The sequence below is a fragment of the Salvelinus fontinalis genome, chromosome 25 (assembly GCF_029448725.1).
Source record: "Salvelinus fontinalis isolate EN_2023a chromosome 25, ASM2944872v1, whole genome shotgun sequence".
In the NCBI taxonomy this organism is placed as follows: Eukaryota; Metazoa; Chordata; class Actinopteri; order Salmoniformes; family Salmonidae; genus Salvelinus; species Salvelinus fontinalis.
In genome coordinates, this window is record NC_074689.1 from 4,190,219 (window position 1) to 4,213,285 (window position 23,067).

The 23,067-nt window shown below is 42.4% G+C and overlaps 1 protein-coding gene and 5 non-coding genes across 7 annotated transcripts; all 6 read right to left on the reverse strand.

Annotated features, from left to right (window-relative positions):
* Positions 1-290: 290 nt before the first annotated feature.
* LOC129822773 (GTPase IMAP family member 4-like) lies at positions 291-6,614 on the reverse strand. 2 transcript variants are annotated; one of them, XM_055881173.1, is made up of 4 exons: positions 6,512-6,614; positions 4,947-5,708; positions 4,570-4,616; positions 291-475 (listed from the first exon to the last, which is right to left on the reverse strand). In XM_055881173.1, the coding sequence occupies exons 1-3, from the start codon at positions 6,540-6,542 to the stop codon at positions 4,603-4,605; spliced, it is 807 nt and encodes a 268-aa protein (XP_055737148.1). In that variant the 5' UTR covers positions 6,543-6,614; the 3' UTR covers positions 291-475; positions 4,570-4,602. The 2 variants fall into 2 exon arrangements, with proteins under 2 accessions (XP_055737148.1, XP_055737147.1); XM_055881172.1 differs by lacking the exon at positions 4,570-4,616.
* A 7,205-nt stretch (positions 6,615-13,819) lies between these two features.
* trnar-ccg (transfer RNA arginine (anticodon CCG)) lies at positions 13,820-13,892 on the reverse strand. Its single transcript has one exon. It is a non-coding gene; the product is annotated as a tRNA-Arg (tRNA).
* A 3,084-nt stretch (positions 13,893-16,976) lies between these two features.
* On the reverse strand, positions 16,977-17,049 carry trnar-ccg (transfer RNA arginine (anticodon CCG)). Its single transcript has one exon. It is a non-coding gene; the product is annotated as a tRNA-Arg (tRNA).
* Positions 17,050-18,779: 1,730 nt separating this feature from the next.
* On the reverse strand, positions 18,780-18,852 carry trnar-ccg (transfer RNA arginine (anticodon CCG)). The gene has a single exon. It is a non-coding gene; the product is annotated as a tRNA-Arg (tRNA).
* Positions 18,853-20,583: 1,731 nt separating this feature from the next.
* trnar-ccg (transfer RNA arginine (anticodon CCG)) lies at positions 20,584-20,656 on the reverse strand. The gene has a single exon. It is a non-coding gene; the product is annotated as a tRNA-Arg (tRNA).
* Positions 20,657-22,379: 1,723 nt separating this feature from the next.
* Positions 22,380-22,452, reverse strand: trnar-ccg (transfer RNA arginine (anticodon CCG)). Its single transcript has one exon. It is a non-coding gene; the product is annotated as a tRNA-Arg (tRNA).
* Positions 22,453-23,067: the final 615 nt, after the last annotated feature.

Consider the following 23,067-nt stretch of genomic DNA (forward strand, 5'->3'; position numbering starts at 1 on the left):
AAAAAAGAAGCCTGATGCCGAGCAGCAATTACAAGAAGCATTTTAGATCTGCGTTTACAAAATGCAGCAAGATATTTATGGGTTTTATCTTTTTTTCCCGTGTGAAAAACGCAGAATTCTGCATTAACATGACCCCTGATCACTTTAGCCTACATCCAGTTACAGATAACTATTATGTATATTAATGGGAGAGAGATTAAGTCTTAAAGGTTTAAAAGAATCTGGGCCTGTATTCATAAAGCATCTCAGAGTAGGAGTACTGATCTAGGATCAAGACCCCCCCCCCCCCCCCCCCCCCCCATCTCATTCATTATGATCTCAAAGGGGAACTGATCGTAGATCAACATTCCGACTGAGACGCTTAAAGAATACAGGCCCTGAGGTTGGGGTAACGTATGGACATAGAGCTCTCATATCAGAACTGCGGTGGCTCACCAGCTCTCCTTCAGTCAGTCAGTCAGTCCATCCACTGAATCTGAAAATGGACACATAATAACAGACAAGGATTACTTCAGATGTACAGTACCAGTCAAAAGTTTGGACACACACACATTCAAGGGTTTTTCTTCATTTTTACTATTATATTCATTTTTTCCTCCTTAATGCGTTTGAGCCAATAAGATGTGTTGTGACAAGGTAGGAGTGGTATACAGAAGATAGCCCTATTTGGTAAAAGACCAAGTCCATAATATGGCAAGAACAGCTCAAATAAGCAAAGAGAAACGACAGTCTATCATTACTTTAAGACATGACGGTCAGTCAAAATTTCAAGAACTTTGAAAGTTTCTTCAAGCGCAGTCACAAAAACCATCAAGCGCTGTGATGAAACTGGCTCTCATGAGGACCGTCACAGGAAAGGAAGAACCAGAGTTACCTCTGCTTAAGGAGGATAAGTTCATTAGAGTTACCACCCTCAGAAATTGCAGCCCAAAATTGCAGCCCAGCAAAAGTGTGCAAAGCTGTCAATGCAAAGGATGGCTACTTTGAAGAATCTAAAATATAAAGTCTATTTTGAGTTGCTTAACACTTTTTTTGGTTACTACATGATTCCATATCTGTTATTTCAGTTTTGATGTCTTCACTATTATTCTACAATGTAGAAAATAGTCAAAATAAAGAAAACCCCTGGAATGAGTAGGTGTGTCCAAACTTCAGACTGGTACTGTATATGTAATATCTAGTGATGCACCGATATCACATTTTTGGCGGATACCGATATTTTCCTTGCCAAAAAAACCCGATAGCGATATTTGACATTTTAGCGGCCTTTTAAGCATTCTAGTACAGCGCACAATTGACCCAGCGTCGTCCGGGCCGTCATTCTAAATAAGAATATGTTCTTAATTAACTTGCCTAGTTAAATAAATGTTACACACACCACACTGACCAAAAAGTTATTTTGTAGGCATTTACATATGTCCCCATTACCAGCAAAACATAATCAAAACCTATTTCTTTCACTTACTTGCTGTTTCGCTGTTCATTTGTTCAGTCGTTTCATTCTCAACCAGGATTTCTATGGAACGTTGTTTAGGTCTTTGCGTGTCAAAAAAGATACATGTCAAATAACACCACTTGACGTGTCAAATAAGCAAGCAAGCTAACTATATACAGTGGGGCAAAAAAAGTATTTAGTCAGCCACCAATTGTGCAAGTTCTCCCACTTAAAAAGATGAGAGAGGCCTGTAATTTTCATCATAGGTACACTTCGACTATGACAGACAAAATGAGAAAAAAAATCCAGAAAATCACATTGTAGAATTTTTTATGAATTTATTTGCAAATTATGGTGGAAAATAAGTATTTGGTCACCTACAAACAAGCAAGATTTCTGGCTCTCACAGACCTGTAACTTCTTCTTTAAGAGGCTCCTCTGTCCTCCACTCGTTACCTGTATTAATGGCACCTGTTTGAACTTGTTATCAGTATAAAAGACACCTGTCCACAACCTCAAACAGTCACACTCCAAACTCCACTATAGCCAAGACCAAAGAGCTGTCAAAGGACACCAGAAACAAAATTGTAGACCTGCACCAGGCTGGGAAGACTGAATCTGCAATAGGTAAGCAGCTTGGTTTGAAGAAATCAACTGTGAGAGCAATTATTAGGAAATGGAAGACATACAAGACCACTGATAATCTCCCTCGATCTGGGGCTCCACGCAAGATCTCACCCTGTGGGGTCAAAATGATCACAAGAACGGTGAGCAAAAATCCCAGAACCACACGGGGAGACCTAGTGAATGACCTGCAGAGAGCTGGGACCAAAGTAACAAAGCCTACCATCAGTAACACACTACGCCGCCAGGTACTCAAATCCTGCAGTGCCAGACGTGTCCCCCAGCTTAAGCCAGTACATGTCCAGGCCCGTCTGAAGTTTGCTAGAGAGCATTTGGATGATCCAGAAGAAAATTGGGAGAATGTCATATGGTCAGATGAAACCAAAATATAACTTTTTGGTAAAAACTCAACTCGTCGTGTTTGGAGGACAAAGAATGCTGAGTTGCATCCAAAGAACACCATACCTACTGTGAAGCATGGGGGTGGAAACATCATGCTTTGGGGCTGTTTTTCTGCTAAGGGACCAGGACGACTGATCCGTGTAAAGGAAAGAATGAATGGGGCCATGCATCGTGAGATTTTGAGTGAAAACCTCCTTCCATCAGCAAGGGCATTGAAGATGAAACGTGGCTGGGTCTTTCAGCATGACAATGATCCCAAACACACCACCCGGGCAACGAAGGAGTGGCTTCGTAAGAAGCATTTCAAGGTCCGGGAGTGGCCTAGCCAGTCTCCAGATCTCAACCCCATAGAAAATCTTTGGAGGGAGTAGAAAGTCCGTGTTGCCCAGCAACAGCCCCAAAACATCACTGCTCTAGAGGAGATCTGCATGGAGCAATGGGCCAAAATACCAGCAACAGTGTGTGAAAACCTTGTGAAGACTTACAGAAAACGTTTGACCTCTATCATTGCCAACAAAGGGTATATAACAAAGTATTGAGATAAACTTTTGTTATTGACCAAATACTTATTTTCCACCATAATTTGCAAAAAAATCATAAGAAATCCTACAATGTGATTATCTGGATTTTTTTTTCTCATTTTGTCTGTCATAGATGAAGTGTACCTATGATGAAAATTACAGGCCTCTCATCTTTTTAAGTGGGAGAACTTGCACAATTGGTGGCTGACTAAATACTTTTTTGCCCCACTGTAGCTAGGTCTCATCATCTAAAATAACCGTAATTTATAAGACAGTTCTTATTTGATTAATGGTGGTCGGACCCATCTATGTGAAGCTAGCCACAATAAGGATTAGCCACAATAGTGGACTTTGCGGTTAGCATTCAAAATAAAAGTATGGCATAATTATACTATTTGTATTCATTTGCATCACTGTCAATGACAGTTTTATTTTGAAGGCAAATGGCAAATTCCACTATTGTGGCTAGCTTCACAACACATAACCCTGTCCAGTAGAGCCTCACTAGCCAGATGAAGCTAGCTGGCTGCTTATAACGTTAGCTTTGGGCAATAGGGTTAAGTAGCTGGCTAGCTATTTATTTTCATGAACTGAAGTTCAATTTCAATAGGCGAACAAAAAAAGTGGCAACCTAGCTAATACTTACTCACAAGGGTTCCTAAACCATTGCTAAGAATAATGAAAATGACTGCAGTTTCTACTCATTATTGTTTTCAGGCTGGTTGTATTGGTGCTAGCTAGGTACCAAGCTACAGCTAGCTACCCCAGAAGTTGCGGTCGAACAAATGATGCTTTATTACCAATGCGGTATTATAAACACATCGTTCGTGGCCGGTGTTTGCAGACTTTTGTACAGCTTTGACAGTGCTACTGTATCTTTTTTGACATGCAAAAATCCAAACGGCGTTCCATAGTATGCATGTCGTGAAGCTAACAGCAGGGACGCTATTACTGTGCAACTCCGGTAGGGCAACATCTGAAAAATAGCGCACTTGGTAGTGTGTACCGGTGCTCGACCAGTCGGCGAAAGCCAACATCACCCATGACAGAGAACGGAGAATTTTCAATTTTCATTTCATTATCTTGGCTTTAATGGATTTCGCCTTTGAGTTGTCTCGCTGAAATTTTCTTACTCTTCCAAATGACTGCTCGACTTGTTGACTGCTCAATCCACAGAGCAGACATTGTGTGGGCTAGGTTAGGAATGCTGTGTTGCACGTGTAGTGCAAAATTTGACGTGGCGTTATTACTATTATTAAATTATCAAAATTAAGTGTGTGAGGGAAATAAAAGTAGTGATGGAAATTTCACAATTCTTTACCTAGGCAGTTTTACATATTTTAAGAGGCCATTCTACACAATGGAGATTAAAAGTTGGGTTCACAGAAATTGAACGTTATATAGGTATGCACGGTAAATTTGACATCGGTTTTTAACATCGGCGTTAAACTTGATATCAGCCGATTCCGATATGTTCACCGATATATCGTGCATCCCTAGTAATATCATTGGTATAACTATCCTTGTCTTCACGTCTATGTGAAACTATCGTGTTAAAAGACTTGTTCAATAAAAAGTGTTTATTACTCTAGAGGAATATTGCCTTGTCCTCGACAATCATCATGGATTCTTCTCTATTCCCACGCAGCAGACATGAGAAAAGAGTAGAGATAGTTAGCAAAGAAAAAGGGAAGGAAATGAAGGAAGAAATGTAAGGAGGGGTCGAGGGGAGAGGATGAGTCCCAAGTCATGGGACTAATTCCACACTACTTGGTACAATGTACATAACTACCACATGAGTAATTCAAATACAGTTACCCTAAGTGGAATAATACAACAGTAATGCAAGTACTAGTTTTGCAGAGAAGAGCAAGGATTATACATTTCACCCCGTGTGAGGTTCAGCCTATGATACTGCTGTTACAAGACGATATCTGAGTTGTGTCAGTAAAGCTGTCACTCACTGTGGGGCGGGTCCATGTCCATTTTGGCCAATCCTACGGCAGAATTCACTTTGGGCCTTGCCCCAAGCTCCCGGTTCTGGGTTTGGTTCTGATTCTGGCCCAGAGGTTTCTTCTCCTCCACCTCCTCTGGGCTATAGATGCCCTCCTCCGCCACCACCTTCTCTATCTTCTCCATAAGCTGCCGCAGCTGGGGGTGCTCCCCAAATATGTAGTTGCTGATGACAAAGTACCGCATCTTGCACTTTTCCAGCACCCACTGCAGATCCTTCCCCTCTCGCTTGATGTGCCTCTCGATGGACATGTTCCTCAGCACATCTGCCCAGGTGAACACCACGATGGTATGCCTCCACACGCGCTCCCCGAACAGAGCCAGGTGCTCCTCGATGCGGGCCCGGTCCACCTCGGTAAACATGCCCACAGGGATAACCAGCAAGAAAGCGTGGGGGCCCAGGGGCCCGCACATGGAGGCGCCCCGCACCATCTCCTGCTGGTAGACTGGTGGCGTGGACTGGTTCGAGAACCAGCCCGGCGTGTCTATTACCGTCACCTGGCGCCCCTCCATCTCAGTCTGACGCTTGACGCAGAATTCAGCCGCCCGCTCCAGGCGGAACTCCTCATGGCCCAGTATGGTGTTGCCTGTCAGGCTCTTCCCAGGCCACCTCCAGCCCAACAGCACCAGCCTCAACTCAGTTAGATGGTTGGCTTCCCGGGCTGCTGCCGCCAGCCTCTTCTCTTCCTCCTCTGGGTCAGGGGCATCTTCTCCTGGGAGTACAAACATCACAACTCATTAGCAAGGACTTTTTAGTTAATACTGTTTTAGTCCCCGTTTCTGCAATTACGTGGTGAAAAATGAAGCTTGAAGCAACAATCCATACCTCCACTTTAGTATGTTTATCAGTAATTACATATCAAAGCTCTTCCTCTGTATAGACAATATTGGCAACTATGTTCGTTGCTACCTAAATAGATAGACTAGTTACACTGACATGCCAATTAAGGTCACTTTACAACTACACCGTAAGTGAACCACGCAGTTTAGCTACAGAATATTTAGTTGGTGGTGCATAATAATTTTTAATCAAGTTCAAATCCCTTGTAGAATTTTTAAAAAATAAAGCCAGCGTATAAACGAGTCATAGCCTGCCTTTCTGCATCGAGATCAATGAGTTGTTAGTTACTGATCAATGAGTTGTTAGTTACACTTCGTTCGTGTCAACATTCAAATTTAGCCAGCTCATCTCCTGTGTGGCTATGGTTGAAACCGGATCTTGCTCTGTATCAGCCGAGTTATTCTAACATTTGACTCATAGTGACCCGGTCTGAAGCAGTAAACTAGCTAGTTAAGTGAAACTGGCAAGTGAAACGTGTCACGTTCGGCTCAGAGTTAGCTAAACTGCATAGCTAACCAAACTAGATAGGTACTGTAGCTAACGTTATTTAGCTTACGTTAGCGATGTTGTTACTGTTAACCTTCAGTGAACTATCGATAACCTTATCTTAATACGTTTTGTTCGATGAGTTGTATCGATTTACTTGAGACACCGTTTGTCTTTTAGAAGACCCACCTGTTGATTGCACTTCTTTCTCCGATTCCATGTTGCTGTTTAGTTATTCCAAAGTTTAATCACAGCTAGATGAGACAGATATTTCACCGGATGTATAAATGTGAGACATCCGGTTGGCGTTGCCTCTCACTATCAAATATGGTAGTGAGAGAATGCCCGTTTGCCGGCAGTGGGAGAAGATTGAGCTAGATGGAATTTGGCTGACATTCTGCAAATGTTCTCATCAATGACACATTTGATCTCCATGCAGTTTTCTGTTTCCAAAACTGGAATCTATAACAAACATAATGCACTAAGTTTGGTAGACTTGACTTACCTAATTGTTTATAGAGATGACTTTGTTTAGGACGAGTGCACTAGATAGTGAGCGTTTTCCTAATGAACATCATATAGTAAGGCACAAATGGTCTCTTCTTCTTGGCGGTAGCTAGCGTGTCCCAAGTAGATATCAAGCTGGCTAGCTAATTCACCAAAAAAAACGTACTTGGCTTAAATAGCTAGAAATCGATTTCTTTGCAAGTTTTCCTCAATACTAGTACTCCTGTGAATCAACTTTTTTTCACGATAAGAAACACATGTCGTCAATAGATACCATGTTCACTGTAAAATGGAAGGGAGGAAAATCCAATTCCCAACAGACGCTGAAAGGTATGTCATAAATAATAAAGATGCATTTGGAGTAATTCGTGAGGCACACGTTATTGGTTGTGTAATCAGTAGAGTGCTGTATCCATGACTACCCATCGAATCAATCACCGAAGCAATGTTTACTGTTAGCTAAAACATGCTAGCTACCAGTAATGAAACAAATCTATAGCTGGGTTAAACACAAATAGTACGAGGCAGCATGGCTAGCTAACATTAGTTTACCAATGTGCCCTGCCATATTACATCCAAGGCCATCCCAGGGTATGCTGCACAATCAATAGAAGCCATTTGTGACACTGGGTCATTGCAAAGTAATTTATCGAGTTGTAGAACACCTTTAAGTACCTCTTAAACGATGGTAGATGCCTGTAAAACATTGTATAGGCAACTACTTATGGTCTGTTGCCCTATGATCAGATTAAGTAAGAATACCACAAAATATAGTCTTCTATAATTATATGCATCTTCAGAAAATAGACAAAACTCAAAAGGTTGTACATTTATTAAATGCCTGTTAACATGGTGAAAAATATAGAACATATCAAAACTATGAAAGTAGAGCATTTGATCACATTGTGCATGCATCCCGTCAATAGGATAATGGTCCAAAAAAGACATCTATCAGGTTCACGAGGGCAGCCACTGAAAATGTTTCATAGGATAAATGTTTCTCTCTCCACTGGGATTCTCTGCCTCTAACCCTATTACAAGGGCTGAGTCACTGGCTTACTGGTGCTATTCCATGCCGTCCCTAGGAGGGGTGTGTCACTTGAGTGGGTTGAGTCACTGACGTGATCTTCCTGTCTGGATTGGCGCCCCCCCTTGGGTTGTGCCGTGGCGGAGATCTTTGTGGGCTATACTCGGCCTTGTCTCAGGATGGTAAGTTGGTGGTTGAAAATATCTCTCTAGTGGTGTGGGGGCTGTGCTTTGGCAATGTGGGTGGGGTTATATCCTGCCTGTTTGTCCCTGTCCGGGGGTATCATCGGATGGGGCCACAGTATCTCCTGACCCCCTCCTGTCTCAGCCTCCAGTATTTATGCTGCAGTAGTTTATGTGTCGGGGGCTAGGGTCAGTCTGTTATATCTGGAGTACTTCTCCTGTCTTATCCGGTGTCCTGTGTGAATTTAAGTATTGCTCTCTCTAATTCTCTCTCTCGGAGGACCTGAGCTCTAGGACCATGCCTCAGGACTACCTGGCATGATGACTCCTTGCTGTCCCCAGTCCACCTGGTCGTGCTGCTGCTCCAGATTCAACTGTTCTGCCTGCGGCTATGGAACCCTGACCTGTTCACCCGACGTGCTACCTGTCCCAGACCTGCTGTTTTCAAATCTCTAGAGAGAGCAGGAGTGGTAGAGATACTCTTAATGATCGGCTATGAAAAGCCAACTGACATTTACTCCTGAGGTGCTGACTTGTTGCACCCTCGACAACTACTGTGATTATTATTATTTGACCATGCTGGTCATTTATGAACATTTGAACATCTTGGCCATGTGTAACAGTTTAACTTTAGTCCGTCCCCACGCCCCGACCCTCTGCACTCATCAACAACTGACACCCACGAAGCATCGTTTCCCATCGCTCCACAAAGGCCGAGCAAGGGGAATCACTACTTCAAGGTCTCGGAGCAAGTGATGTCACCGATTGAAGGCTATTAGCGCGCACCACCGCTAACTAGCTAGCCATTTCACATCCGTTACACTCACCCCCCTTCGACCTCCTCCTTTTCCGCAGCAACCAGTGATCCGGGTCACGGCACCAATGTAACAGTTTAACTTTAGTCCGACCCTCGCCCCGACCCGGGCGCGAACCAGGGACCTTCTGCACACATCAACAACTGACACCCACGAAGCATCGTTACCCATCGCTCCACAAAGGCCGCGGCCCTTGCAGAGAAAGGGGAATCACTACTTCAAGGTCTCAGAGTAAGTGACGTCACCGATTGAAAGGCTATTAGCGCGCACCACCGCTAACTAGCTAGCCATTTCACATCCGTTACACATGTTCTGTTATAATCTCCACCCAGCACAGCCAGAAGGCTGGCCACCCCTCATAGCCCGGTTCCTCTCTAGGTTTCTTCCTAGGTTTTGGCCTTTCTAGGGAGTTTTTCCTAGCCACCGTGCTTCTACATCTGCATTGCTTGCTGTTTGGGGTTTTAGGCTGGGTTTCTGTACAGCACTTTGAGATATCAGCTGATGTAAGAAGGGCTATATAAATACATTTGATTTGATTTCATAGGATAAAGTGTGGGTTTTTATTCTAATGTTCCATAGGGCAGGATAAAGTGTGGGTCTTTATGTGTAATGTTCCATAGGACAGGATAAAGTGTGGGTCTTTTTTCTATAGAATGTTCTCCGTTATTGGGGGTGTTGCTAATCAGGCAATGGTTGTTAAGGTGGTGTCTCACAGAGAGGAGTGTCAGTTTTGTTTGAAGAGGAGGAGTGTGACGTAGACCTTACACACTTTTGTAATTACTCAGGATGAAGATGTGGCTGAGAAACATCAGGCGTAGGGACATCAGTCTGCAGAAGTCCTTTGAGGACCTGAAGAAAGGGGGTTGCGCTGTGTGCAAGGAGCACTTTAAAGAGTGTTTTATTCTGATTATTGACCATCTTTGTCAATAAAAATACATTTCAGTCATGATACTTTTCTGGAAGACACTGTCCTCCGAGGCAGTACCTACCAGATTAAATTGCATGAATCCACCCCCTCAATCTGCAACAGATGCACGGCGTAGTAGAAAAATAAGTAAGCCAACCACAAAGTTCGTAGCAATTAAAGATGCATCGTTATTGTTTTATATCAACAGGTTTAAAGTCTTGAATTGTCTATTTTTTAAGGCGAGGACAGGGAAGCAGATGTAGGAGTTTTAGGTGAGAAAGACAGAGAGAACAAGAGAGGGAAGGAGAGCGTAGACCCAGCTCCAGCAGAGGAAGCAGCAGATGCTGAATTTAGTTCAGGTGGTCTGCAGGAGGTGGGTCTGTCGGGTGACAGAGGTGGCCCGATGCTTGCTCACAAGCATACAGGAGGAGGCTCGGGTGACAGAAGGAGTCATCCTCAAGAGCATACAGGAAGCTCAGGTGTCAACGGAAGCAGCATGTAGCACAGGTGTCATGCAGGAGGAGACCATCATGCTGTATAATAATAATAATACACCCACAGTGATTCATTGCACACACATTGAAACAAAAATATCACAAAGTTAATCTCATACAGATGTTACTTTAATAAGAGAATACAGCTCCTGGAAAATAAGCTGTCAAAATCATAAAAAATGCAAAGTAGGCATGCCGCAAGACTAAAAGCCTCCAAAACCAAGTACGTCGTCATCTTATAGAAATGGAGGACATCATTGACCAAAACCGTAGCAGTCTCTGGGCAAATACTGGCATTGTGTAAGGACTAAGAGTCCTCTTACTTAGATCTAGTGCCTTTGATTGCATCCTGGAAGGCCATGTCGAGCATGCCTAACCCCCCCTAGAAAAAAATATAAAGAAATGCACCATGTATTGAATGCGAGCACAGTTTAGAAAAATAAATGGACGAAGTTAACAAACCAAAAACCATAGCACAGCTAAAACTGAAGTGTTTCACCGGATAGTACTTTTCTTTTGATGCCTGGACTCCCCCCGCCCCCCGCCCCCCGTCTCACTATCCTGGTGAAGAGAACAAAAACATACAGAGAAAAGGGGAGTCATCCATTCATTTATCCCAGGGATCATCAACTAGATTCAGCCGCGTGCCAATCTTTTCTTGAGGGGATGGTTCGGGGGGCCGGAATGTAATTGCAAATAATTTGTAGACTGCAGAACAAATATGTTGGAATAAAATAATAATTTGAATGATTACATTTGTGTACGATCAGGTGTCTATTATGTATGGTAATACATTAATAGATTCTTAAATAAAAATCACTTGGAGCTGATTTCCTGGTGTTTTTCCAGTCTTTTATCTGCAACAATAAAAAATAATATTTAAAATTGCCTAAAAAAAACTTTGGGGGCCAAATAAAACCACCCATGTGCCAAATTCGGCCCGCGAGTTGGGGGAACATTGCTTTGTCCTCAATGTCACTCAGAAACTAATTCCAATGTCCGCTTGGTAATGGTTCTTTTCAAAACGATTGTAAAATAATTTTGGTTCCAACACCTGGTTCTAACTCTTTTGAGGTGTAACAATATAGTACTGTTGAGTACATTGATTCATACAAACGCTGTTCGTCCGTGCTCATCCATGTTCTAGCGATTTCTAGCTGTTCAAGTAAACAAATATCTTATGTCCTGTTCTCTCAGATGTGCGGTTCTGAATGATTAGCTAGCTAAACTAGCTAGTTACTCGGATATTTTTCTGACATGTGCAGAATCGGATTTATTGCGCTACAGTTAACGTTAGCTGAGAAATACACTGCTCAAAAAAATAAAGGGAACACTTAAACAACACAATGTAACTCCAAGTCAATCACACTTCTGTGAAATCAAACTGTCCACTTAGGAAGCAACACTGATTGACAATAAATTTCACACGCTGTTGTGCAAATGGAATAGACAAAAGGTGGAAATTATAGGCAATTAGCAAGACACCCCCCAAAACAGGAGTGATTCTGCAGGTGGTGACCACAGACCACTTCTCAGTTCCTATGCTTCCTGGCTGATGTTTTGGTCACTTTTGAATGCTGGCGGTGCTCTCACTCTAGTGGTAGCATGAGACGGAGTCTACAACCCACACAAGTGGCTCAGGTAGTGCAGTTCATCCAGGATGGCACATTAATGCGAACTGTGGCAAAAAGGTTTGCTGTGTCTGTCAGCGTAGTGTCCAGAGCATGGAGGCGCTACCAGGAGACAGGCCAGTACATCAGGAGACGTGGAGGAGGCCGTAGGAGGGCAACAACCCAGCAGCAGGACCGGTACCTCCGCCTTAGTGCAAGGAGGTGCACTGCCAGCGCCCTGCAAAATGACCTCCAGTAGGCCACAAATGTGCATGTGTCAGCATATGGTCTCACAAGGGGTCTGAGGATCTCATCTCGGTACCTAATGGCAGTCAGGCTACCTCTGGCGAGCACATGGTGGGCTGTGCGGCCCCACAAAGAAATGCCACCCCACACCATGACTGACCCATCGCCAAACCGGTCATGCTGGAGGATGTTGCAGGCAGCAGAACGTTCTCCACGGCGTCTCCAGACTCTGTCACATGTGCTCAGTGTGAACCTGCTTTCATCTGTGAAGAGCACAGGGCGCCAGTGGCGAATTTGCCAATCTTGGTGTTCTCTGGCAAATGCCAAACGTCCTGCACGGTGTTGGGCTGTAAGCACAACCCCCAACTGTGGACGTCGGGCCCTCATTCCACCCTCGTGGAGTCTGTTTCTGACCGTTTGAGCAGACACATGCACATTTGTAGCCTGCTGGAGGTCATTTTGCAGGGCGCTGGCAGTGCACCTCCTTGCACAAAGGCGGAGGTAGCGGTCCTGCTGCTGGGTTGTTGCCCCTTAAAGAATCAGTGTCTTTTTGGGGGTTTTGCATTTGGGGTTGTGATATATAATGTAATGACCCAACAAGATAATGCCTCATGCTGTTTTTCCTTTTGCTGTTAACAACAGCAGCTACTATTACTGTATGCCATTCTAAACTGAGGCTTTCCAGACAATTGTGTTAAATATACATTATATACAGTATAAAGCAGGGGTGCAACTTTGTTATTCGAAGTGGGGGGGACATAGCTATCATTATTTTTTTCCCCTCAGTTGGTTAAACACTCCAAACAGCCTACCCGACCGCTTGGAGGCGTCCACATGGTCCTAAAGCACAGCGTAGCCTCGTTTTGCATCAATTTCCAATGATAAATCTAGGGCGGACAAAATTTTAATTTCAGAATGAGGGGGGAGACATGAACTCCCCTAGTTTAAAGAATCAGGGTCTTTTGGGGGGGGTTTGATTTTTATTATATTTTAAATATAAGTCTACATCTTATTAATTTGTTTTCCAGACAGAGAGGACCTATTTCAATGTCTTCCTTCCCAAAGAGGGCAAAGACTCCAGCCTGCCCATGTTCTTCTGTTCCAAGTGGAGTGTTGGAAAACTAGTGGACTACGCTGCCTCACTGGCCAGCCTCAAGAACAACAACAATGTACTAACAGCTAAAAGAAAACAGCCACTAGCAGCAGGCTCCAAGTAGACAAACCTGTTCTACTGTTATCATCATACAAATATGAATCAACATTCAAATCAACATTTATTATAACGTGTAGTTTCACAATCATGTTTGTCACAGTACATTTGACAGAAAAAGGAGTCCTGACTCGCACACAGCACTGATTCTCTAGATCTATTGGAGTCATTGGAATATTATGAAAATGTTTTTATTTATTTATGACTAATTAAGCTTTGATTTACAACAGTTTGACGTGGTCTAAATTTGCTTAGACAATAAATAGAAGAGTGTTTTTGTGAAGTACAGGGCTGCAGTCTAGTCATGATCTGGAAGAGGGGTAACAATTGTCACTTTTTTTTTCTCCTACTATTGACTAATGCCTCATTCATTTGGAATTCACTCTTTGCATCAGGGAATTGGGAATTTAGTAATTAAAGCTAACAAATTCATGCAAGAAGATCTTAGAAAGTACTAACTCCCATCTGTTCTTTGATCTAATGCACAGCTGCTTTCAATAGACCCAGGTGGGACTTGAACCCACAATCCCCAGCTCCGGAGGCTGATGCCATATCCATTAGGCCACTGGATCACGTATTTACCTGTGAAAATTACATCGTGGTGGGGTAAAAACTTTTACAAAGTTTTGATGCATGCCAACAAAGCAATTACACAACACAATACAACATTGTGAGTACCGTTTGTCACCGTTAAAAGGCAATGAATGTATTCTTTAAACAGTTAGGCACTACATAAAGCTTTCCCAACAGCAGAGCTTTCTTTTCAGTCTGACTGCAAGAATGTCCACCAGAGCTGTGGTCAGAGAATTGAATGTTCCTTTCTCTACCATAAGCCACCTCCAATGTCGTTTTAGAGAATTCGGCAGTACTTCCAACCGGCCTCACATATGCAGACTACCTGTAACCACGCCATCCCAGGACATCCACATCCAGCTTCTTCACCTGCAGGATCGTGTGAGACACACCAACCGGGCAGCTGATGAAACTGAGGAGTATTTCTGTCTGTAATAAAGACCTTTTGTAGGGAAAAACTAATTCTGATTGGCTGGACCTTGACCAGTGTTGAAAATACATTATATACAGTTGTGGCCAAAAGTTTTGAGAATGACACAAATATAAATTTTCACAAAGTCTGCTGCCTCAGTTTGTATGATGGCAATTTGCATATACTACAGAATGTTATGAAGAGTGATCACATGAATTGCAATTAATTGCAAAGTCCCTCTTTGCCATGCAAATTAACTGAATTCCCCAAAAAACATTTCCACTGCATTTCAGCCCTACCACAGAAGGAACAGCTGACATCATGTCAGTGATTCTCTCATTAACACAGGTGTGTCTGTTGATGAGGACAAGGCTGGAGATCACTCTGTCATGCTGATTGAGTTCGAATAACAGACTGGAAGCTTCAAAAGGAGGGTTGCGCTTGGAATCATTGTTCATCCTCTGTCAACTATGGTTGCCTGCAAGGAAACACGTGCCGTCATCATTGCTTTGCACAAAAAGGGCTTCACAGGCAAGGATATTGCTACCAGTAAGATTGCACCTAAATCAACCATTTATTGGATCATCAAGAACTTCAAGGAGAGCGATTCAATTGTTGTGAAGAAGGCTTCAGGGCGCCCAAGAAAGTCCAGCAAGTGCCAGGACGTCTCCTAAAGTTGATTCAGCTCCGGGATCGGGGCAGCACCAATACAGAGCTTGCTCAGGAATGGCAGCAGGCAGGTGTGAGTGCATCTGCACGCACAGTGAGGCAAAGACTTTGGAGGATGGCCTGGTGTCAAGAAGGGCAGCAAAGAAGCCACTTCTATCCAGGAAAAACATCAGGGACAGACTGATATTCTGCAAAAGGTACAGGGACTGGACTGCTGAGGACTGGGGTAAAGTCATTTTCTCTGATGAATCCCCTTTCCGATTGTTTGGGGCATCCGGCAAAAAGCTTGTCCGGAGAAGACAAGGTGAGCGCTACCATCAGTCCTGTGTCATGCCAACAGTAGAGCATCCTGAGACCATTCATGTGTGGGGTTGGTTCTCAGCCAAGGGAGTGGGCTCACTCACAATTTTGCCAAAGAACACAGCCATGAATAAAGAATGGTACCAACACATGCTCCGAGAGCAACTTCTCCCAACCATCCAGGAACAGTTTGGTGACGAACAATGCCTTTTCCAGCATGATGGAGCACCTTGTCATAGGGCAAAAGTGATGAGTAAGTGGCTCGGAGAACAAAACATTGATGGTCCATGGCCAGGAAACTCCCCAGACCTTAATCTCATTGAGAACTTGTGGTCAATCCTCAAGGGGCGGGTGGACAAACAAAACCCCACAAATTCTGACAATCTCCAAGCATTGATTATGCAAGAATGGGCTGCCATCATTCAGGATGTGGCCCAGAAGTTAATTGACAGCATGTCAGGGCGGATTGCAGAGGTCTTGTAAAAGAAGGGTCAACACTGCAAATATTGACTCTTTGCATCAACTTCATGTAATTGTCAATAAAAGCCTTTGACACTTATGAAATGCTTGTATTTATACTTCAGTATTCCATAGTAACATCTGACAAAAATATCTAAAGACACTAAAGCAGCAAACTTTGTGAAAATTTATATTTGTGTCATTCTCAAAACGTTTGGCCATGACTGTACAGTATAAAGCAGGGGTGCAACTTTGTTTTTCGAAGTGGGGGGGACAAAACTATTATTTTTCCATTTTTTCCCCAGTTGGATAAACACTCCAAACAGCCTACCCGACCTCTTGGAGGCATCCGCATGGTCCTAAAGCACACCGTAGCCTCGTTTTGTATCACATTCATTCCAATAATAAAACTAGGGGGGACAAAAATGTAATTTCAGAATGAAGGGGGGAGACATGAACTCCCCTGGTTTAAATAATCAGTGTCTTTTTGGGGGGTTTGCATTTGATTATATTTGATATACAAGTCTACATCTTATTAATTTTGTTTTCCAGACAGAGAGGACCTATTTCAATGTCTTCCTTCCCAAAGAGGGCAAAGACTCCAGCCTGCCCATGTTCTTCTGTTCCAAGTGGAGTGTTGGAAAACTAGTGGACTACGCTGCCTCACTGGCCAGCCTCAAGAACAACAACAATGTACTAACAGCTAAAAGAAAACAGCCACTAGCAGCAGGCTCCAAGTAGACAAACCTGTTCTACTGTTATCATCATACAAATATGAATCAACATTCAAATCAACATTTATTATAACGTGTAGTTTCACAATCATGTTTGTCACAGTACATTTGACAGAAAAAGGAGTCCTGACTCGCACACAGCACTGATTCTCTAGATCTATTGGAGTCATTGGAATATTATGAAGATGTTTTTATTTATTTATGACTAATAAAGCTTTGATTTACAACAGTTTGACGTGCTCTAAATTTGCTTAGACAATAAATAGAAGACTGTTTTTGTGAAGTACAGGGCTGCAGTCTAGTCATGATCTGGAAGAGGGGTAACAATTGTCACATATCTTGTCACTTTTTTTTCTCCTACTATTGACTAATGCCTCATTCATTTGGAATTCACTCTTTGCATCAGGGAATTGGGAATTTAGTAATTAAAGCTAACAAATTCATAAAAGCAGATCTTAGAAAGAACCAATTACCATCTGTTCTTTGATCTAATGCACAGCTGCTTTCAATAACCCAGGTGGGACTTGAACCCACAATCCCCAGCTCCGGAGGCTGATGCCTTATCCATTAGGCCACTGGATCACGCATTTACCAGGGAAATTTACATCGTGGTGGGGTAAAACCTTTTACAAAGTTTTGATGCATGGCAACAAAGCCATTACACAACACAATACAACATTGTGAGTACCGTTTGTCACCGTTATAAGGCAATGAATGTATTCTTTAAACAGTTAGGCACTACATAAAGCTTTCCCAACAGCAGAGCTTTCTTTTCAGTCTGACTGCAAGAATGTCCACCAGAGCTGTGGTCAGAGAATTGAATGTTCCTTTGTCTACCATAAGCCACCTCCAATGTCGTTTTAGAGAATTTGTCAGTACTTCCAACCGGACTCACATACGCAAACTACGTGTAACCACGCCATTCCAGAACCTCCACGTCCAGCTTCTTCACCTGCGGGATCGTGTGAGACCCACCAACCAGGAAGCTGATGAAACTGAGGAGTATTTCTGTCTGTAATAAAGACCTTTTGTAGAGAAAAACTCATTCTGATTAGCTGGACCTTGACCAGTGCAAAAAGGTCTCTGTTCAAAAGTTGTGAACTATATAGTAATAGGGTGCCATTTGGGGAACATCAAGTATGTTTGAGGGTGTAGACATGAACTGTGATGGAGTTGTTCATAAATTGGTGTTGTGAAATAAAATGTAATGACCCAACAAGATAATGCCTCATGCTGTTTTTTCCTTTGCTGTTAACAACAGCAGCTACTATTACTGTATGCCATTCTACACTGAGGCTTTCCAGACAATTGTGTTAAATATACATTATATACAGTATAAAGCAGGGGTGCAACTTTGTTATTCGAAGTGGGGGGGACATAGCTATCATTATTTTTTTCCCCTCAGTTGGTTAAACACTCCAAACAGCCTACCCGACCGCTTGGAGGCGTCCACATGGTCCTAAAGCACAGCGTAGCCTCGTTTTGCATCAATTTCCAATGATAAAACTAGGGGGGACAAAAAATTTATTTCAGAATGAGGGGGGGAGACATGAACTCCCCTAGTTTAAATAATCAGGGTCTTTTGGGGGGTTTTGATTTTTATTATATTTTAAATATAAGTCTACATCTTATTAATTTGTTTTCCAGACAGAGAGGACCTATTTCAATGTCTTCCTTCCCAAAGAGGGCAAAGACTCCAGCCTGCCCATGTTCTTCTGTTCCAAGTGGAGTGTTGGAAAACTAGTGGACTACGCTGCCTCACTGGCCAGCCTCAAGAACAACAACAATGTACTAACAGCTAAAAGAAAACAGCCACTAGCAGCAGGCTCCAAGTAGACAAACCTGTTCTACTGTTATCATCATACAAATATGAATCAACATTCAAATCAACATTTATTATAACGTGTAGTTTCACAATCATGTTTGTCACAGTACATTTGACAGAAAAAGGAGTCCTGACTCGCACACAGCACTGATTCTCTAGATCTATTGGAGTCATTGGAATATTATGATGTTTTTATTTATTTATGACTAATAAAGCTTTGATTTACAACAATTTGACGTGCTCTAAATTTGCTTAGACAATAAATAGAAGACTGTTTTTGTGAAGTACAGGGCTGCAGTCTAGTCATGATCTGGAAGAGGGGTAACAATTGTCACTTTTTTTTCTCCTACTATTGACTAATGCCTCATTCATTTGGAATTCACTCTTTGCATCTGGGAATTTAGTAATTAAATCTAACAAAGCAAGCTGATCTTAGAAAGAACCAATTACCATCTTTTCTTTGATCTAATGCACAGCTGCTTTCAATAGACCCAGGTGGGACTTGAACCCACAATCCCCAGCTCCGGAGGCTGATGCCTTATCCATTAGGCCACTGGATCACATTTTTACCGGGGAAAATTACATGGTGGTGGGGTAAAAACTTTTACAAAGTTTTGATGCATGCCAACAAAGCCATTACACAACACAATACAACATTGTGAGTACCGTTTGTCACCGTTATAAGGCAATGAATGTATTCTTTAAACAGTTAGGCACTACACAAAGCTTTCCCAACAGCAGAGCTTTCTTTTCAGTCTGACTGCAAGAATGTCCACCAGAGCTGTGGTCAGAGAATTGAATGTTCCTTTCTCTACCATAAGCCACCTCCAATGTCGTTTTAGAGAATTTGGCAGTACTTCCAACCGGCCTCACATACGCAGACTACGTGTAACCACGCCATCCCAGGACATCCACGTCCAGCTTCTTCCCCTTTCGGGATCGTGTGAGACACACCAACCGGGCAGCTGATGAAACTGAGAAGTATTTCTGTCTGTAATAAAGACCTTTTGTTGGGAAAAACTCATTCTGATTGGCTGGACCTTGACCAGTGCAAAAAGGTTTTTGTTCAAAAGTTGTGAACAATATAGTAATAGGGTGCCATATGGGGAAGATCAAGTATGTCTGAGGGTGTAGACATGAACTGTGATGGAGTTGTTCATAAATTGGGGTTGTGATATAAAATGTAATGACCCAACAAGATAATGCCTCATGCTGTTTTTTCTTTTGCTGTTAACAACAGCAGCTACTATTACTGTATGCCATTCTACACTGAGGCTTTCCAGATAATTGTGTTAAATATACATTATATACGGTATAAAGCAGGGGTGCAACTTTGTTATTCGAAGTGGGGGGGACATAGCTATCATTATTGTTTTTTCCTCAGTTGGTTAAACACTCCAAACAGCCTACCCGACCGCTTGGAGGCGTTCACATGGTCCTAAAGCACAGCGTAGCCTCGTTTTGCATCAATTTCCAATGATAAAACTAGGGGGGACAAAAATTTTATTTCAGAATGAGGGGGGGAGACATGAACTCCCCTAGTTTAAATAATCAGGGTCTTTTGGGGGGTTTTGATTTTTATTATATTTTAAATATAAGTCTACATCTTATTAATTTGTTTTCCAGACAGAGAGGACCTATTTCAATGTCTTCCTTCCCAAAGAGGGCAAAGACTCCAGCCTGCCCATGTTCTTCTGTTCCAAGTGGAGTGTTGGAAAACTAGTGGACTACGCTGCCTCACTGGCCAGCCTCAAGAACAACAACAATGTACTAACAGCTAAAAGAAAACAGCCACTAGCAGCAGGCTCCAAGTAGACAAACCTGTTCTACTGTTATCATCATACAAATATGAATCAACATTCAAATCAACATTTATTATAACGTGTAGTTTCACAATCATGTTTGTCTCAGTACATTTGACAGAAAAAGGAGTCCTGACTCGCACACAGCACTGATTCTCTAGATCTATTGGAGTCATTGGAATATTATGATGTTTTTATTTATTTATGACTAATAAAGCTTTGATTTACAACAGTTTGACGTGCTCTAAATTTGCTTAGACAATAAATAGAAGACTGTTTTTGTGAAGTACAGGGCTGCAGTCTAGTCATGATCTGGAAGAGGGGTAACAATTGTCACTTTTTTTTCTCCTACTATTGACTAATGCCTCATTCATTTGGAATTCACTCTTTGCATCAGGGAATTTAGTAATTAAATCTAACAAAGCAAGCTGATCTTAGAAAGAACCAATTACCATCTTTTCTTTGATCTAATGCACAGCTGCTTTCAATAGACCCAGGTGGGACTTGAACCCACAATCCCCAGCTCCGGAGGCTGATGCCTTATCCATTAGGCCACTGGATCACATTTTTACCGGGGAAAATTACATGGTGGTGGGGTAAAAACTTTTACAAAGTTTTGATGCATGCCAACAAAGCCATTACACAACACAATACAACATTGTGAGTACCGTTTGTCACCGTTATAAGGCAATGAATGTATTCTTTAAACAGTTAGGCACTACACAAAGCTTTCCCAACAGCAGAGCTTTCTTTACAGTCTGACTGCAAGAATGTCCACCAGAGCTGTGGTCAGAGAATTGAATGTTCCTTTCTCTACCATAAGCCAACTCCAATGTCGTTTTAGAGAATTTGGCAGTACTTCCAACCGGCCTCACATACGCAGACTACGTGTAACCACGCCATCCCAGGACATCCACGTCCAGCTTCTTCCCCTTTCGGGATCGTGTGAGACACACCAACCGGGCAGCTGATGAAACTGAGAAGTATTTCTGTCTGTAATAAAGACCTTTTGTTGGGAAAAACTCATTCTGATTGGCTGGACCTTGACCAGTGCAAAAAGGTTTTTGTTCAAAAGTTGTGAACAATATAGTAATAGGGTGCCATATGGGGAAGATCAAGTATGTCTGAGGGTGTAGACATGAACTGTGATGGAGTTGTTCATAAATTGGGGTTGTGATATAAAATGTAATGACCCAACAAGATAATGCCTCATGCTGTTTTTTCTTTTGCTGTTAACAACAGCAGCTACTATTACTGTATGCCATTCTACACTGAGGCTTTCCAGATAATTGTGTTAAATATACATTATATACAGTATAAAGCAGGGGTGCAACTTTGTTATTCGAAGTGGGGGGGACATAGCTATCATTATTGTTTTTTCCTCAGTTGGTTAAACACTCCAAACAGCCTACCCGACCGCTTGGAGGCGTCCACATGGTCCTAAAGCACAGCGTAGCCTCGTTTTGCATCAATTTCCAATGATAAAACTAGGGGGGACAAAAAATGTAATTTCAGAATGAGGGGGGGAGACATGAACTCCCCTAGTTTAAAGAATCAGGGTCTTTTGGGGGGGTTTGATTTTTATTATATTTTAAATATAAGTCTACATCTTATTAATTTGTTTTCCAGACAGAGAGGACCTATTTCAATGTCTTCCTTCCCAAAGAGGGCAAAGACTCCAGCCTGCCCATGTTCTTCTGTTCCAAGTGGAGTGTTGGAAAACTAGTGGACTACGCTGCCTCACTGGCCAGCCTCAAGAACAACAACAATGTACTAACAGCTAAAAGAAAACAGCCACTAGCAGCAGGCTCCAAGTAGACAAACCTGTTCTACTGTTATCATCATACAAATATGAATCAACATTTATTATAATGTGTAGTTTCACAATCATGTTTGTCACAGTACATTTGACAGAAAAAGGAGTACTGACTCGCACACAGCACTGATTCTCTAGATCTATTGGAGTCATTGGAATATTATGAAGATGTTTTTATTTATTTATGACTAATAAAGCTTTGATTTACAACAGTTTGACGTGCTCTAAATTTGCTTAGACAATAAATAGAAGACTGTTTTTGTGAAGTACAGGGCTGCAGTCTAGTCATGATCTGGAAGAGGGGTAACAATTGTCACTTTTTTTTCTCCTACTATTGACTAATGCCTCATTCATTTGGAATTCACTCTTTGCATCTGGGAATTTAGTAATTAAATCTAACAAAGCAAGCTGATCTTAGAAAGAACCAATTACCATCTTTTCTTTGATCTAATGCACAGCTGCTTTCAATAGACCCAGGTGGGACTTGAACCCACAATCCCCAGCTCCGGAGGCTGATGCCTTATCCATTAGGCCACTGGATCACATTTTTACCGGGGAAAATTACATGGTGGTGGGGTAAAAACTTTTACAAAGTTTTGATGCATGCCAACAAAGCCATTACACAACACAATACAACATTGTGAGTACCGTTTGTCACCGTTATAAGGCAATGAATGTATTCTTTAAACAGTTAGGCACTACACAAAGCTTTCCCAACAGCAGAGCTTTCTTTTCAGTCTGACTGCAAGAATGTCCACCAGAGCTGTGGTCAGAGAATTGAATGTTCCTTTCTCTACCATAAGCCACCTCCAATGTCGTTTTAGAGAATTTGGCAGTACTTCCAACCGGCCTCACATACGCAGACTACGTGTAACCACGCCATCCCAGGACATCCACGTCCAGCTTCTTCCCCTTTCGGGATCGTGTGAGACACACCAACCGGGCAGCTGATGAAACTGAGAAGTATTTCTGTCTGTAATAAAGACCTTTTGTTGGGAAAAACTCATTCTGATTGGCTGGACCTTGACCAGTGCAAAAAGGTTTTTGTTCAAAAGTTGTGAACAATATAGTAATAGGGTGCCATATGGGGAAGATCAAGTATGTCTGAGGGTGTAGACATGAACTGTGATGGAGTTGTTCATAAATTGGGGTTGTGA